General features: G+C 41.8%; 1 protein-coding gene across 1 annotated transcript in view; it reads left to right on the top strand.

The window, feature by feature from the left end:
- The first annotated feature begins 11,402 nt into the window (after window positions 1–11,402).
- Window positions 11,403–15,769, top strand: part of LOC109768101 (ATP-dependent Clp protease proteolytic subunit-related protein 4, chloroplastic) — a 5,524-nt gene continuing 1,157 nt past the window's right edge. The window contains exons 1-5 of the mRNA XM_020326833.4: window positions 11,403–11,774; window positions 11,870–12,073; window positions 12,521–12,576; window positions 14,718–14,844; window positions 15,267–15,344. Coding sequence (XP_020182422.1) covers window positions 11,565–11,774; window positions 11,870–12,073; window positions 12,521–12,576; window positions 14,718–14,844; window positions 15,267–15,344 — 675 coding nt within the window. The 5' untranslated portion in view covers window positions 11,403–11,564. The remainder of the gene's footprint in view (window positions 11,775–11,869; window positions 12,074–12,520; window positions 12,577–14,717; window positions 14,845–15,266; window positions 15,345–15,769) is intronic.

Consider the following 15,769-nt stretch of genomic DNA (forward strand, 5'->3'; position numbering starts at 1 on the left):
ACTCCTCACCGACCAGTGAGCCTACGAAGGAATTACTCACTCCCGGTGGGGAGCATCATGGAATTGGCGATGGAGAAGGGTTGGTGATGACGAAGAACAAAGATCCCCCTCTCCCGAGCCCTAAACGGACTCCAGATCTGCCCTCCCGAGGAAGAACAGGGCTTGGCGGCGGCTCTGTCTCGTGGATCGTGATAATTCTTTCTCCTTGATTTTTTTCTCCAAAAATAGGATTTTATAGCGTTGGAATCAGGGTCTGTGGGGCCACCAGGTGGGGACAACCCACCTGGGCGCGCTAGGAGAGGGGGGCGCCCTGGTGGGTTGTGCCCACCCAGGTGCCCCTCTCCAACAGGTCTTGGCTCCAGAAATTCTTATTATTGATAAAAAATCCTCGCAAAGTTTCGTTCTATTCTGAGAACTTTTATTTCTACACAAAAACAACACCATGGTAGTTCTGCTGAAAAAAACGTCAGTCTGGGGTTAATTTCATTCAAATCATGCAAATTAGAGTCCAAAACAAGAGGAAAAGCGTTAGTAAAAGTAGATACGTTGGAGACGTATCAACTCCCCCAAGCTTAAACCTTTGATTGTCCTCAAGCAATTCAGTTGATAAACTGAAAGTGAAAAAGAAAAACTTTTACGAACTCTTTTGCTCTTGTTTGCATAAATAAGCTTAAACAGCACCCAGGTTTTCAGCCAGCATTATAACTAACCATGTCGACAATAACTCTTAAAGGTTATAATGACTCATATCATTGACATAATCAGCTAGCGAGCAATAATAAGATATCTCAGACAGCAACACGTTGTCAAAACAACCAAGATATAATATGACAATAGTGGTATCTCGCTAGCCCTTTCTGAGACCGCAAAACATAAATGCAGAGCACCTCCAAAGTTCAAGCAGCGACTAAACATTGTAATTCATGGTAGAAAAGATCCAGTCATGATGCACCCAACATTAGCTACACACAATGCATACATCATGACAGCTGTGCTCTCAGGTTCTAGCGCTTGTTTTAGAAGGTGATGACACAACATAAAAGTAAATAGATAGTCCCTTCGCAGAGGGAAGCAGTGATTTGCAGAGGTGCGAGAGCTCAAGTTTTAAAACAGAGGTAAATGATATTTTGAGACATGCACCCTTTTCATTTACTTCATGACCATCAGTTATCAATATCTTCCATGCTAAGCACGCTAGTGGCGGTTCCCAAGCGATAAAAGCAAAGGTTTTGACTCCATTGGGAGTTTTTGTTTGATTATTTAAGAGATTAACTCTTTTTCATGTTTGCAATTTGGGACTGGGCATCCCTATTACCGCCCTTTTCTCATGCGATGGCGAGTGAATAAACACTCGACCTGAGAATAACCCGCTTAGCATGGAAGATACCGACCACCTCTTGTCGTTCCATGAATGATCCAGGCACACGAAAAGGATAATTTTTAGAAGTTTTTAGAGGTGGCACATGCAAATTTACTTAGGACGGCAGGGTAATACCGTATATAGGTAGGTATGGTGGACTCATCTAGAATAACTTTGGGTTCAAGGTTTTTGATGTACAAGCAGAATTCCCACATAGTACAGGCGAAGGCTAGCAATTAGATTGAGAAGCGGCCAGCTAGAGAGCAACAACGATCATAACCATGCATTATGCATAAGTAACATCGGACACTAGCATAAGTAGGATATGAACACCATGAACATAAATATCATAGAGGCTATGTTGGTTTTGATTCAACTACATGCATGAACATGTGCCAACTCAAGCCACTCGAACATTCATAGGAGGATACCATATCATCATACTACATCACAATCATTTTAACACTATGTTGATATCCAAGATAAATCATTATCAACTCCCAGCTACTTATGCATGGCATGAGAAACTATAATCTCTAATTGTCATTGCAAACATGTTTAATCATAATGGGTTGAATCATGTATACTAGGTTAAACATATTTACACAAACAGAACAAGTCGAGTTCATACCAGTTTCTCTCTGCCACGGCCAGTTCATCGAATATCGTCATTATTGCCTTTCACTTGCACGACTGAACGATGCGAAAATGATAATAGTGCAAGAGTGCCATGGACTAAGCTGGAATCTGCAAACATTTTATTCAACAGGAGAAGACAAGGTAAAATGTGCTCTTTATTAGTTCAACAATTATTCATATGAGAGCCACTCAACATTTTCATCGTGGTCTTCTCCTCGGTACAACTCGAATAAAAAGAAAAGAAATACAGAGAAACACACTGAAATATTTTTGGAGTTTTTGGTTTTCTTCATCAAGCAAATAAAAGGGAAAAGAAAAAACGAGAAAAACTATTTACATAGGAAAGCTCCCAACAAGCAAAAGAAGAACAAGGAAATCTTTTTGGGTTTTCTTTTTAATACTACTACTAAGCATGCATAGAAAGTAAATTACTACAGCTATTTTTTTCTAAAGTTTTTCAAACACACAAGAAGAAAGCAAGAAAATAAATCTAAGCATGGATGATACAATGAAAAAGTGTGAACACCGACAAATGGAATGATATGTGGGAACATTAATATAACGTCAGTGAGAACATGTACTCCCCCAAGCTTAGGCTTTTGGCCTAACTTGGTAGTCGATCAGTAGCCTGGAGGGTAGTAGGGATGCGGAGGAGCGGGCATCCACTCGTCCCACTGCTGAGGCTCCTCCTGTGCTGCCTCTGCAGCAGCCTGAGCGTTCCGGTAGGCGATGATGTCTGCAGGCATAATCCTATATCCGCCCCTGGCAACAGAATCAAACAAAACAGGTGCAGGCAGGGGAATAATATCACGAGTTTTAACGCTAAAGACCAGGTTATAAGGAATGGGGATGTTAGGATAATCTCGTGCAAGAAAATTATGGTGTTCCATGGCTGCCCGGTCTAGGTAAACCTTGGTCAGAGGGTAATCATGATGGCGTATTTCAACATTGAAGTGAGCCGCCAAACGAGTAGCAAAAATCCCACCATGTATTTCACCCTGGGATTTATTAAGATGGAGGCGACGAGCCACAATAGCTCCCAAGCTATGAGTGTTGTCGCCCTCTAGTGCTCGGCGTAAAACAGCAAAGTCTGGTTTGCTGAGCGCACCTACTTTCTTTCTGGCAAGCAAGCACTTAGCAACAAATAAAGCAAAATAATGTACGACAGGAAAGTGTATGCTAGCAGCGGTAGTGGCTGACACCCCTCTCTCATCTCCCACTGTCAAAGTGCGATAAAAGTCCTCAAACCCAGCCGGTCTAAGCTCAGCCAAGCTCCCATCAGAAGGGATCATGCATATGTCGCAAAATTCAGTAAGTGGTATCTGATGGTTTTCAGCATATAAATCAAAGCTCACTTCAGGAGGATTATTTCTAGGCAGGAAAGTAAAACTCTGAACAAAGATGTTTGTGAGGATTTGGTGCTGGTCACACTCATCTGCGATGAAGTCGGTGAGGCCGGCATTAGCAACATACTGTGTGAACTCCAGAAGAATTCTAGCCTCTTCCAGGAACGGAGTGTGCGGCCATTCGCACGGCCGTACCTCCGCCAACCTCCGAGGGTGGAGATCACTGTCAGAAGACTCCTCAATAACACCCTTGGAGTTCTTCTTAGAGCCAAACTTCCTAAAGATATTCATGTCTGCGTTTTTGAAAATAAAAAAATTTGGGGGTGACAAAAATTTATCAAAAAATCTTTATAAAATTGATAGCAACTACTCATAGGGATACATAGAGGCCATAGCAAGCATTCAAACTACTTAGAACACTAAGAATTCAACATGCAATCTCATCTACAGCAGCACCAAGAGTGGCTAATTATTCAAAATATAAACCACTAAAACAAAAACTAATTGGACAAACGGTGGAGTCACATACCAAGCAACAATCCCCCGAAACAGTTTCGAAAACGGAGCTTCGAGCAAAGAGATCGAAATCCGCGGGTTTGAGAGTAAGAACACGGGAGAGAGAGCAATGGAGATTTTTTTCTGGAGGTAAGTGGTGATGTGGGATGAAGAGGTAAGTGAGGGGGCCCACGTGGGGACCACAACCCACCAGGGTGCGCCAGGACCCCAGGCGCGCCCAGGTGGGTTGTGCCCACCTGGTGCACCTCCCTCTGATATTATTTGCACCAGAAATTCAGAAATATTCAGAAAAAAATCGTATAAAATTTTCAGGGCATTCTGAGAACTTTTATTTTTGGGTCATTTTTTATTGCACGGGAAATTCAGAAAACAGACAAAACATGGCATTTTATTTTATTTAACTAATAAAAACAGAAAACAAAAGGTAGGGACAGAAGGTAGTGCTTACTAAATTCATCAACTTTATACCGTTCAAAAATGATCCATTAATAAGGTTGATCAGGTCTTATTAACAACCACTTTCGATTAGCATGAAACCGAAGAACTTTCGTAAATCACTAAGTTACCTCAATGGGGATATGCATTTCCCCAATAATAAGCATTTCATATTTCTTTTGACAGTAGGTAGAGGTATTTGAAAACTTCCAATAGTGATTGTCGGAGATTTTTCGATAACATTAATACCATTCACTTGGAATTGTTTCTTCGGAAAGTGCACCGTATGCTCATTACCATTGATATGAAAAGTGACCTTGCTTTTATTGCAATCAATAATAGAACCTGCAGTATTCAAGAAGGGTCTACCAAGGATAATCGACATGTTGTCATCCTCGGGCATCTCAAGTATAACAAAGTCAATCAAGATAGTAACATTACAACAACAACGGGCACATCCTCACAGATACCGATAGGTATGGCAGTTGATTTGTCAGCCATTTGCAAAGATATTTCAGTAGGTGTGAGTTTATTCAAGTCAAGTCTTTTATATAAAGATAAAGGCATAACACTAACACCAGCTCCTAGATCACACAAAGCAGTTTTCACATAATTCTTTTTGATAGAGAAAGGTATAGTTGGTATTCCCGGATCTCCAAATTTTTTAGGTACTCCATCTTTAAAAGTATAATTAGCAAGCATAGTGGAGATTTCAGCTTCCGGTATTTTCTCTTATTAGTGATGATGTCTTTCATATACTTTGCATAAGGAGGCATTTTAAGGATATCAGTCAAGCGAGTACGCAAAAAGACTGGCCTCGGCATTTCAGCAAAGCGTTCAAATTCTTCAACATCTTTCTTTTTAATTGACTTGGGTGGAAAAGGCATAGGTTTTTGAACCCACGGTTCTCTTTCTTTACCGTGTTTTCTAGCAACAAAGTCTCTTTTATCATATCTTTTATTCTTAGGTTGTGGGTTATCAAGATCAACATGAGGTTCTATCTCAACATCATTATCTGGTTCTTTTTCATTGTTTGGTTGAGTGTCTTCATGAACCTCATCATTATCCTTTTCATTATCACTAGGTGAGTGTTCATTACCAGATTGAGTTTCAGCATCTGAGATAGAAGTTTCATTTTCATTATCAGGAGGTTTTTCTATTTCAGGTTCACTAGAAGTATGCAAAGTCCTATCATTTTTCTTCTTTTTCTTTTTAGAAGGACTAGGTGCACTAGTGTTATTTCTTTGTGAGTCTTGTTCAATTCTTTTTGGGTGTCCCTCAGGATAAAGTGGTTCCTGAGTCATTTTACCTCCTCTAGTTGCAACTCTAACAGCAAAGTCATGCATATTATGATTCGTTTCATCAAGCAATTCTCTTTGTGATTTAGCAACTTGTTCTAACTGGGTTTGAACCATAGAAGCATGTTTTCCAACACCTCTAACATCATTTGATATTCTAAATAACAAGTCACTCAAGCGAGAAATCATATCAGAATTATATTTCAATTGTTTCATAACATTTGCATTGAAGTGATCTTGTTTTCTAATATAGTTTTCAGACTCATAAAGGCATTGACTAGGATGCATATTGTGAGGATTGTCATTATCATTGAACTTCATAAGAGAATTTACCTCTACCACCTTAGGCAGTGGTGGTGTATTAAGCCCATGTATTTCTTCAATAGGAGGTAAATTTTTAACATCTTCAGGTTTAATACCTTTTTCCTTCATAGATTTCTTCGCCTCTTGCATATCTTCAGGACAGAGATATAATATACCCCTCTTCTTCGGAGTGGGTTTAGCCGGTGGTTCAGGAAGAGTCCAATCATCATAATTTTTCAATATGTTATTCAATAATTCTTCAGCTTGTCCAACAGTGCGTTCCCTGAAAACACAACCACCACAACTATCTAGGAAATCCCTAGAAGCGTCGGTTAGTCCATTATAGAAGATATCAAGTATTTCATTTTTCTTAAGAGGATGATCAGGCAAATCATTAAGTAACTAGCAAAGCCTCCCCCAAGCTTGTGGGAGACTCTCTTCTTTAGTTTTCACAAAGTTAAATATTTCCTGTAAGGCAGCTTGTTTCTTATGAGCAGGAAAATATTTTTCAAAGAAGTAATAAATCATATCTTGGGGACTACGCACACAACCAGGAACAAGAGTATTGTACCAAGCTTTAGCATCACCCTTTAATGAGAACGGAAATAATTTGAGAATAAAGTAATAGCAAGTTTTTCTCATCATGAGTAAAAAGGGTGGCTATATCATTCAACTTAGTAAGATGTGCCACAACAGTTCCAGTTTCATAGCCATGGAAAGGATCAGATTCAACCAAAGTAATTAACTCTGGGTCGACAGAGAATTCATAATCCTTATCATCAATAAAGATAGGTGAAGTAGCAAACTTAGAATCACATTTCATTCTTCGGAGATTTTTCTTTATGCTTGCATAATAATTTCTCTAGATCATTGCTATCCTTACAAGCAAGTATATCTCTAGTTGTCTCTTCATTCATAACATAACCTTCCGGTACCTTAGGCAATTAATATCTAGGAAGGCTAGTTCTAGCAGGTGTTTCAGGAGATTCAGTTTCAAGCTCATCGTCAGATTCAACAACATCATGTTGTATTACTCTGGCGATTTGTGCATCAAGAAAATCACCAAGTGGCACATCATCATTATCAAGCAAGGTACTAGCATCATCATAAGCATTATCCATAGCAGAAGTAGCATCATCAATAACTTGTGACATATCAGAATTAATAGCATGTGGTGGTGTTGCAAGTTTACTCATAACAGAAGGTGAATCTAAAGCAGAACTGGATGGCAGTTCCTTACCTCCCCTCGTCCTTGAGGGAAATATCTTAGTCTTAGCATCCTTCAGATTCTTCATAGTGATAATATGATAATAATCCCAAGTGACTCAACAAATATAGCTATGCTCCCCGGCAACGGTGCCAGAAAAAGGTCTTGATCACCCACAAGTATAGGGGATCGCAACAGTTTTCGAGGGTAGAGTATTCAACCCAAATTTATAGATTCGACACAAGGGGAGCCAAAGAATATTTGAAGGTATTAGCAGCTGAGTTGTCAATTCAACCACACCTAGAGATTAATTATCTGTAGCAAGTAATTAGTAGCAAAGTAATATGATAGTTTTGATAGTAGTGACAGCAGTAACAGTAACAGTAACGGTAACAGTGATAGCAGTAATTTTGTAGCAAGTGTTACAGTGACAGTAGCAGTAGTAACTTAACGAAAACAATATAGGATAAATTCGTAGGCATTGGATCGGTGACTTGTTGGATGATATTCATCATGAGAAAGTTATAACCTAGCGCGATACGGCACTAGCTCCAGTTCATCGATATAATGTAGGCATGTATTCCGTAAATAGTCATACGTGCTTTATTGAAAGAACTTGCATGACATCTTTTGTCCTACCCTCCCGTGGCAGCGAGATCCATACTGGAAACTAAGGGATATTAAGGCCTTAACACATAGTGAATACATGAACTCCTCAAACTACGATCATCACCGGGAGTGGGCCCGGTTGTTGTCACTCCGGGGTTGCCGGATCATAACACGTAGTAGGTGACTATAACTTGCAAGATCGGATCTCAAACATGGATATAATGATGATAACATAAACGGTTCAGATCTGACTTCATGGGACCCGGGCCCAAAGTGACAAGCATTAAGCATAGCAAAGTCATGGCAACATCAATCTAAGAACATAGTGGATACTAGGGATCAAGCCCTAACAAATCTAACTCGATCACATGATGAATCTCATCCAACTCCTCACCGACCAGCGAGCCTACGAAGGAATTACTCACTCCCGGTGGGGAGCATCATGGAATTGGCGATGGAGAAGGGTTGGTGATGATGAAGAACGAAGATCCCCCTCTCCGGAGCCCCAAACGGACTCCAGATCTACCCTCCCGAGGAAGAACAAGGCTTGGCGGCGGCTCCGTCTCGTGGATTGCGATAATTCTTTCCCCTTGATTTTTTTCTCCAAAAATAGGATTTTATAGCGTTGGAATTAGGGTCTGCGGGGCCACCAGGTGGGGACAACCCACCTAGGCGCGCCAGGAGAAAGGGGCGCGCCCTGGTGGGTTGTGCCCACCCAGGTGCCCCTCTCCGGCAGGTGTTGGCTCCAGAAATTCTTATTATTGATATAAAAATCCTCGCAAAGTTTTGTTCCATTCCGAGAACTTTTATTTCTGCACAAAAACAACACCATGGTAGTTCTTCTGAAAACAGCGTCAGTCCGAGGTTAGTTTCATTCAAATCATGCAAATTAGAGTCCAAAACAAGAGGAAATGCGTTAGGAAAAGTAGATACGCTGGAGACGTATCAAGATACTCTTATTTGCTTTCAGTGGTGTGGTTGTGAGCTACTTTTTATTAGTTCGTGAGACTATTTATCTTATGGATCATATCTATGCTTATGCTTGGTCTATCTTGTGTTATATGATCGCGCTATTATTATGTTGTCTCACTCTACTTGCTCACCACACTTCTGCATGTGACCTAGGCACCATTTAGGTTTATTTTGTGGATCACATGCCTTGACAATATTGATCTAGGGGGAGCCTCATATGTGTGTGTTTGATGCATACTCAGGCATATCTTTTTTCCTTGCACACATATAGGGGGAACTCCTGCAATCAACCATTGTCGCATGGCTATTTGCTCAAGAATTATCTTTGATGCCATGTCCTAACTATGTTGTCATCAATGCACCAAAAAGGGGGAGACTGAAAGTGCAAGTGTTACTTAAATTATATTTTGGTGTGATGACAATATGGTCAGTGAAACTAATATCAGTTGCTAAAGTTTATCTCGGGATAGTGGTTCCAAGTTTCCTTGATGGAGGTATGCGACCCCTCCCCCCCCAATTCAAAAGATCAAAGGCGTGGTTTACCGGCGACTCGAAGGTTTTCGCTTGGTTCGATTTGTGTCGTAGGAAAAAACATACTACTAAGAGGGGTCATTGTGGATTTATGTCATGTGGGAATGCCATCTTTAAAACCATATACACCAGCCTTTCTACTCCTACCACCATATATCCATTAGTGTGCTGGTTGTGGTATCCAGAAAGTTGCAACAAAAATGTTCTGTATACCCCGTGCGCATGGGGTCTTTTGACCCCCGTGCGCATGGGGTACTGCGTAACTTTCTGGGTACCCCGTGCACACGGGGTCTTTTAATCCCCGTGCGTACGAGGTGCTGCGTAACTCCCTGAGTGCCCTGTGCGCACGGGGCTGACTTAGCCCGTGCGCCCGGGTCCAACGGGCAGAAACCCACACCCAGCCAAGAACACTATAAAAGCCCCCTTCTTCCTCCTTCATCCCTAACCCTAATGTCTTGTTGGACTCCACCATTGCTACACTCCATTTTGCTCAATACTCTCAACCCCCCACCCAAACTTGTTGAAACTTTGGGAATTTGGAGAGCAAGACACGGTCTACACTTTGAACAAACCAAATCGCGTTCCCCGCAATATTCTTCCACCATTGACCTGTTACTCTTGGAGGTTATGCTCGTAGGCTGTTAGAGGTTCCTCCAGAAGCTTCCTTACTTGTGGTGTGCTCCAGAGAAGTTTGTATATGTGTGGTGGCCGCCTTCAAGACCAATCCCGAGTGATTCAAGGCTCATCCGTTGGGGGTGACTAGATATTACAGTGAGCCTTTGGTGGCGTTCCACAAGCTTTGGCTCTGGCACCGCTCTAAATGAAGAGTAGCTCTTCCCCAAGGAAGAGTGAACTTTGGGATAAAATTCACGTCCTCGTCTCACTTGTCTCACTTGTGGTTAATCATTTCCGGCACTTTACTTTGCTTTGTTTGCTTGTTGGCTTGCTAATTAGTTTGTTGCCTAGCATATTTAGCTTTAAGCTTGCTTGTCATATAGGTTGTGATCACCTAGTTGCACATTTAGTGAACCTTATTTATCCGCTAAACCTTAAAATTGACAAGAAAGATTAAAATTTGTAGTCTCTTATTCACACACCCCCCCCCCCCATAGTCGACCGTATCAATCCTTTCAACTCTACACGCGAGCTTGGTCTGCTGCAAGGAATCTTAGAAATCTGGAAAATAATTATGAGCTGCTACTTAATTGTACTAAGACAATATCCACTGTTTATGCAACATGAAGTGACTGGGTTGGAAGATCTGAAATAGTGACAAAGTATTCCTTCATTCCCCTGCATATTCCATATGAAAATGAGTCAATGAACGTTTACTCTTCATTCCTGTTTGCTCTAGTAATTTATTTTGGAGGTGTGATAATAATGGTTTTTGCCACTTCCAGCTAACTCCATCCCTTGGTGTTGGAATAAGCTACCGCGAATTCAGCAAACTTATACTGCATGTGAAATTAAACATGACTGCTATTCTTGATGTAATTGCCAAAATTACAATCCGTGAACAAGTGTGAATTGCAATCCATCTTCAGCACCAGCACACATCTAAACATCTTCTCCTCCTTCCTCCCAGAACCTCCAAAAGGGTCCAGCTGCCGCCGCCCGTCGTGCCACTGGACACTGGTGTTGCTGTTGGTCGCCGCCTCCGCCACTCCTCCAGCACGTCGCTTGAGAGCTATAACGGTGAGCTTAGGCGTGGGCGAGCTGCGACAGCAGGCGCAGGTGTGGCTGTGCTGCGCGTTACCATGGTGGGCAGGCAAAGGAGAGCTTTGGCCGGACGCAAGCGTGAGCGAGCAAGCAATGGCGAGCTTCGAAGGCGCGCGAAGGCGTGGATGAGCTACGGTGGCGAGAGCGAAGCATTTCTACCACACCAAGCAACAGAAATAGATAAAGTTGGACAAGCCAGGGGTAGTCTAGTCCTTTCATGTGCGTGTAAATGAAATAAAATAAAAGAAAACCGAATAAAAGGGAGGAAATGGCATGATACTCTACTCGCAAAGCACATATTAAGAGTGTCAACGAAAATGGTATGATACACCGTTTTGTGAAAAGTTAGCTTATAGGCTCCTAGGTGTCTGTGTATGTTCGCATTTGGCCTTTTGTTCGCATTAGGACAAACTTTTTATACATATATCTTATCTTCTATAAAAATATGATACACCATTGTACTTAAAAAAAAAAGAATGGCATTTTTGCGAAGCCGCATGTTCATAGTGGCAAATAGCCGATTTTCTCCATGCCCAGTGTAGCCGTCGGCCCGAACCAAACCCCCGACTGCCGGGGCTTATCCGCTCCTCCTCAGCTCAGCTCAGCTCGCTCCCCCGAACTGCCACGCCATGGAGGCGGTCGCCGCCCTCGACGCCCGCGCCCTCTTCTCCCCTCCCACCGCCCTCCCCTCCTCCCCCTCCTCCCGCCTCCGCCTCGCCGCCCGTCCGCGCGCGCTCGCCGCCTCCCCCGCCTTCGTCGCCGCCACCCCCAAGCAGCGCTTCCTGACCCCCCACCCGGACCCCGCCGGTGGCCGCGGCACCAGGGATGTCGTCGCGATGGTACGAGGAGCTGCACTTGATCGCTGCTTCCTGGCTGAATCTGCGCCATGGCTCATCCAGCTGGGTAAACTGATTACCGTCTTCTTGCTTGGCAGGTTATCCCGTTCCTGAGGGGAACAGCGTTTGAGCAGCCGCCGCCGGATTTGGCCTCATTCCTTTACAAGAACAGGATCGTGTACCTGGGGATGTGCCTCGTGCCGTCGGTGACGGAGCTCATGCTCGCCGAGTTCCTCTACCTTCAGTACGAGGACGCGGAGAAGCCCATCTACATGTACATCAACTCCACCGGCACTACCAAGGTCGGTGCTTCTGCTCCACCTATTGCTACATATGGTTGTTGCTACAGAAATGAGCGTGTCTCCAAAATCTCCTTCTAGCCTTGACAGCTATTGATTAGGTATGAAATGCACCTCAATTGAGGGTAGCCTGTGGAGTATGTGGATCTTTAATACCCGATTAGCATAATATGTTAGCCCGTTCAACTTTTTTTACTAGTCATTGGATGATTCAGATAGCATGCAGTTATGCATATTTTGTTGAAATTGATCATAGAGAGGTCAGACTTCGGAAGTTATAATGATCTAGAAAATGAAAATTTGCTTATATCTTTCACCTACAGTTTGTTAAGCTCTCTTTTTTCTTGCAGCACATTATCTGTAACAACTCGATAATCTCCAATGTACTACCAGAATTTTGTTCTATTTTAGGTCTTCAGATTGCACTAATACATTTATCTCCTTATTTAGAATGGCGAGAAATTGGGTTACGAGACGGAAGCTTTTGCTGTATATGATGCTATGAGGTCAATTCCTGCCTACGTTCTTCACCATGCTCACCTCTTTTTACGCATGTACTCCCTTTGTTCCAAAATAAGTGTCGTGGTTTTCGTTTGAACTAAAACAAAGGCACTTATTTTGGATCGGAGAGAGTACCTTTTTCTGTAACTAATTCCTCTAGATTGCATCCCTCTTGTTGTTGCTTTGTGTGCTTTTTTAACCGATCATGACTTCTATACTAGCTGCTAGTTTTTTCTTCATATGAAATGTGCAAATGTTGTTTTTGACAAGCTAAAGGTATGAATACTGCAGGACCTCATTAATTGCATTTTATTGGTAAAATTTGGAACCATCGCCCTTTAGGTTACATATAGAATGATTGATAGTCACAAATATGAGCTTACTGTTACTGTAGACGAAGTCTAGAGCAATTTTGCCATTGCCTTTATAACCATTAGTCAGGTGGACTTTTTCTACGCTGTGTCGTGCAATAAATGATATCAGATGTGAACACATGCAGATTTGTTGTATTCAAACCTTCATCAAACAACAATAATATTTCTCCAACTTGTCCCCTTTTTTCGAGCCAGTGGGGGAACGACAACTGCGTCTGGCTCGGCTTACTCACAAATGTCCTTTACTATTCATGAAGAACATTTTATAGGAGTGTTAAAACATAGTGTAGAAGAGCGTTATGATTATTTCCCACATAGTTTACCCTCATCTTCGTCACTTCCATATTTCTGCCCATGTTCTCTGCAGGGTTGTTCGATGTGGAGGACTGGTTGTCACTGGTGTCTGGTGGAACAAGCCCCAAATAATCTAACCTTGACCCCTAGTGTGCAAGAGCCTAGAGTTGACATAGAAGAGAGGATAAGACGGCACTTGATGCTCCCTCTTAACTAGCGCATGATCACACTATCTCTCCCCTAAGACCTTAATCAAGTCACAACCCCCAACTCCTTGTTTCTAACTCATCAATTGCACCCAATTCCCCTCTGATCAACTTGAACTGTGTTATGGACCAACACTATCTTTCTTGGACCAAATACTAGCTCACTTCTCCCATTCTGCGTGATTATTAATGTAGGGTAATTGTTTGGGACAAACTGTGCATACATATTCAGCCATTGTTATGATCTGTGGCTCTGTGCATGCCAAAGCTATGCCAAGTTACCAGCACTCCCCTGCTTCACAAATATATAATGATTTGGACACACGACGACCTCCAAGACGCATCCTTGGCGACTGATTTATATGGAAATGTTTCTAAAAGGCTATAAGAATATTATCACAGGCACATTTAATATGGTTATTTTTTGTGTGGGAGATTCAATATGGTGAATATACTGTTACTATTTTCATATCGACAATCTCAATAATTTACATATTTTGTTCTTCAAAGTTAGGAAAGTTGTGTTGGTGCATCGGTGAAACTGTTGCCTTGTGACCATGAGGTCACGGGTTCGAGTCCTGAAAACAGCCTTTGTAGAAATGTAGGGAAAGGCTGCATACAAAAGACCCAAAGTGGTCGGACCCTTCCCCGGACCCTGCGCAAGCGGGAGCTACGTGCACCGGGTTGCCCCAAGTTAGGAAAGTTTGACTGCATGCTCTCTAAGGTTACATAGTAGAATAGTCCAATTAGTGTTTTATCCATCAATTGGTAGGGCCTTTTTAATCTGTAGAATTCCATAGACGCAGGAGTAGGAAAACCATATGATTGCAATTGAATGCATCTTGCTTAAGTTTTTTTTTTTTGACCGGGCATCTTGCCTATTTGTCATAAGATTTTTTCCAAGCTGTATGAGTCAACAGAAATTTTCCTATGAAATAGAGTGGAGAAAGCCCATCGAGAAATCCATATGGATTACAATCCTACAAATCGAACGAGCATAGGAAAATTTCTTAAGGATTAGGATTCTCTAAATTTTCTATGAAAATTCTTTGGATCAAAAAGGTCTTTTGCGTGCAAGGTTTTACTAGCTGCACTATGCTATTGCTAACTGTTTTTCAAGACTTCCATTATTTTAAGAGCCATTGTCAATGCCTTGTTCCCTCATCCAGAAAGATATTCTCAGTTCTTAATCATGTCTAAAGATATGCATGTATCCTAGCAATTCCAGCAATACTTCTGCAATGCCATCTTATATGTATTCACTAAATGCAGGTATGTCAAAATTCCAATTTTCACACTCTGTATTGGCAATGCATGGGGAGAAGCTGCTTTACTCTTGGCTGCTGGTGCTAAAGGTAACCGTGCCGCACTTCCATCATCGACGATAATGATGAAGCAGGTTATTTCTGTTCCTTTTGTTGATAGAGATAACATATTAATTTGTATCTTGGATGGTTATACTGCACACGAGTAGTTAGATGATGATGGCAGAATATCGTATTATATCCTTCTTCTTAGATTGTGGTACGTCCATGCACACAGGGTATGGATATTGCCATTCTCTGCCGTGTTGGAGTGCACATGCCCCTTCATCGGATTCCAATGCATTTTCTTGCCAATGTTGGCCAAAGCATGTCCGACCAAATTTTTCGATAGCCCTTCTAAAAAAAATTGATAGCTAAATCTTGGGTTAGTTTACTTGGGCACCAAAAAACATGCCGATACTTCTTTTGTTAACACACTTAGCTGTGTACAAGATCTTTATTCTTATTTATAAATATGAGGCCAGATTGTCTTACTCTTCTGACCTGCAATGTGCAGCCAATTGGTCGATTTCAAGGTCAGGCGACAGATGTTGACATAGCAAGAAAGGAAATACGAAATGTGAAGATAGAAATGGTACTTTTCACTCCTTCCGCAAAGAAAGAGCTGATAACCTCAGTTTTGAAGTCAAACTAATTCAGCATTATTTACTGTTAACATGTTCATATTATTCTAGTTACCACGGACTCATACCAACTTGTGCAATTCTAGACTCCTATTTTCTTCAATTCTTTGGTCTTTGATAATCAATAGCAGCGGCAGTAAGGATTTTGTTTCACAACATCCGCTCTATTATTTAGAAATAATAGTGCAACGTTGCCACAGTCACAGCACATGAAGTATACACTAGTTCCCTGTGTAGCATTCCTTATATCAATCTCGTTCATAGTTCCTGGCTTGAATGAGCTCTCAGGGAAACACAATTAAATATTTGATAATCTTTCATTAGCAGTACAACCTGCATATTTTAGAAAAATCTCTAGGGTGTCCACATGCTATGG

This window comes from Aegilops tauschii, chromosome 3, assembly GCF_002575655.3.
Source record: "Aegilops tauschii subsp. strangulata cultivar AL8/78 chromosome 3, Aet v6.0, whole genome shotgun sequence".
NCBI lineage: Eukaryota > Viridiplantae > Streptophyta > Magnoliopsida > Poales > Poaceae > Aegilops > Aegilops tauschii.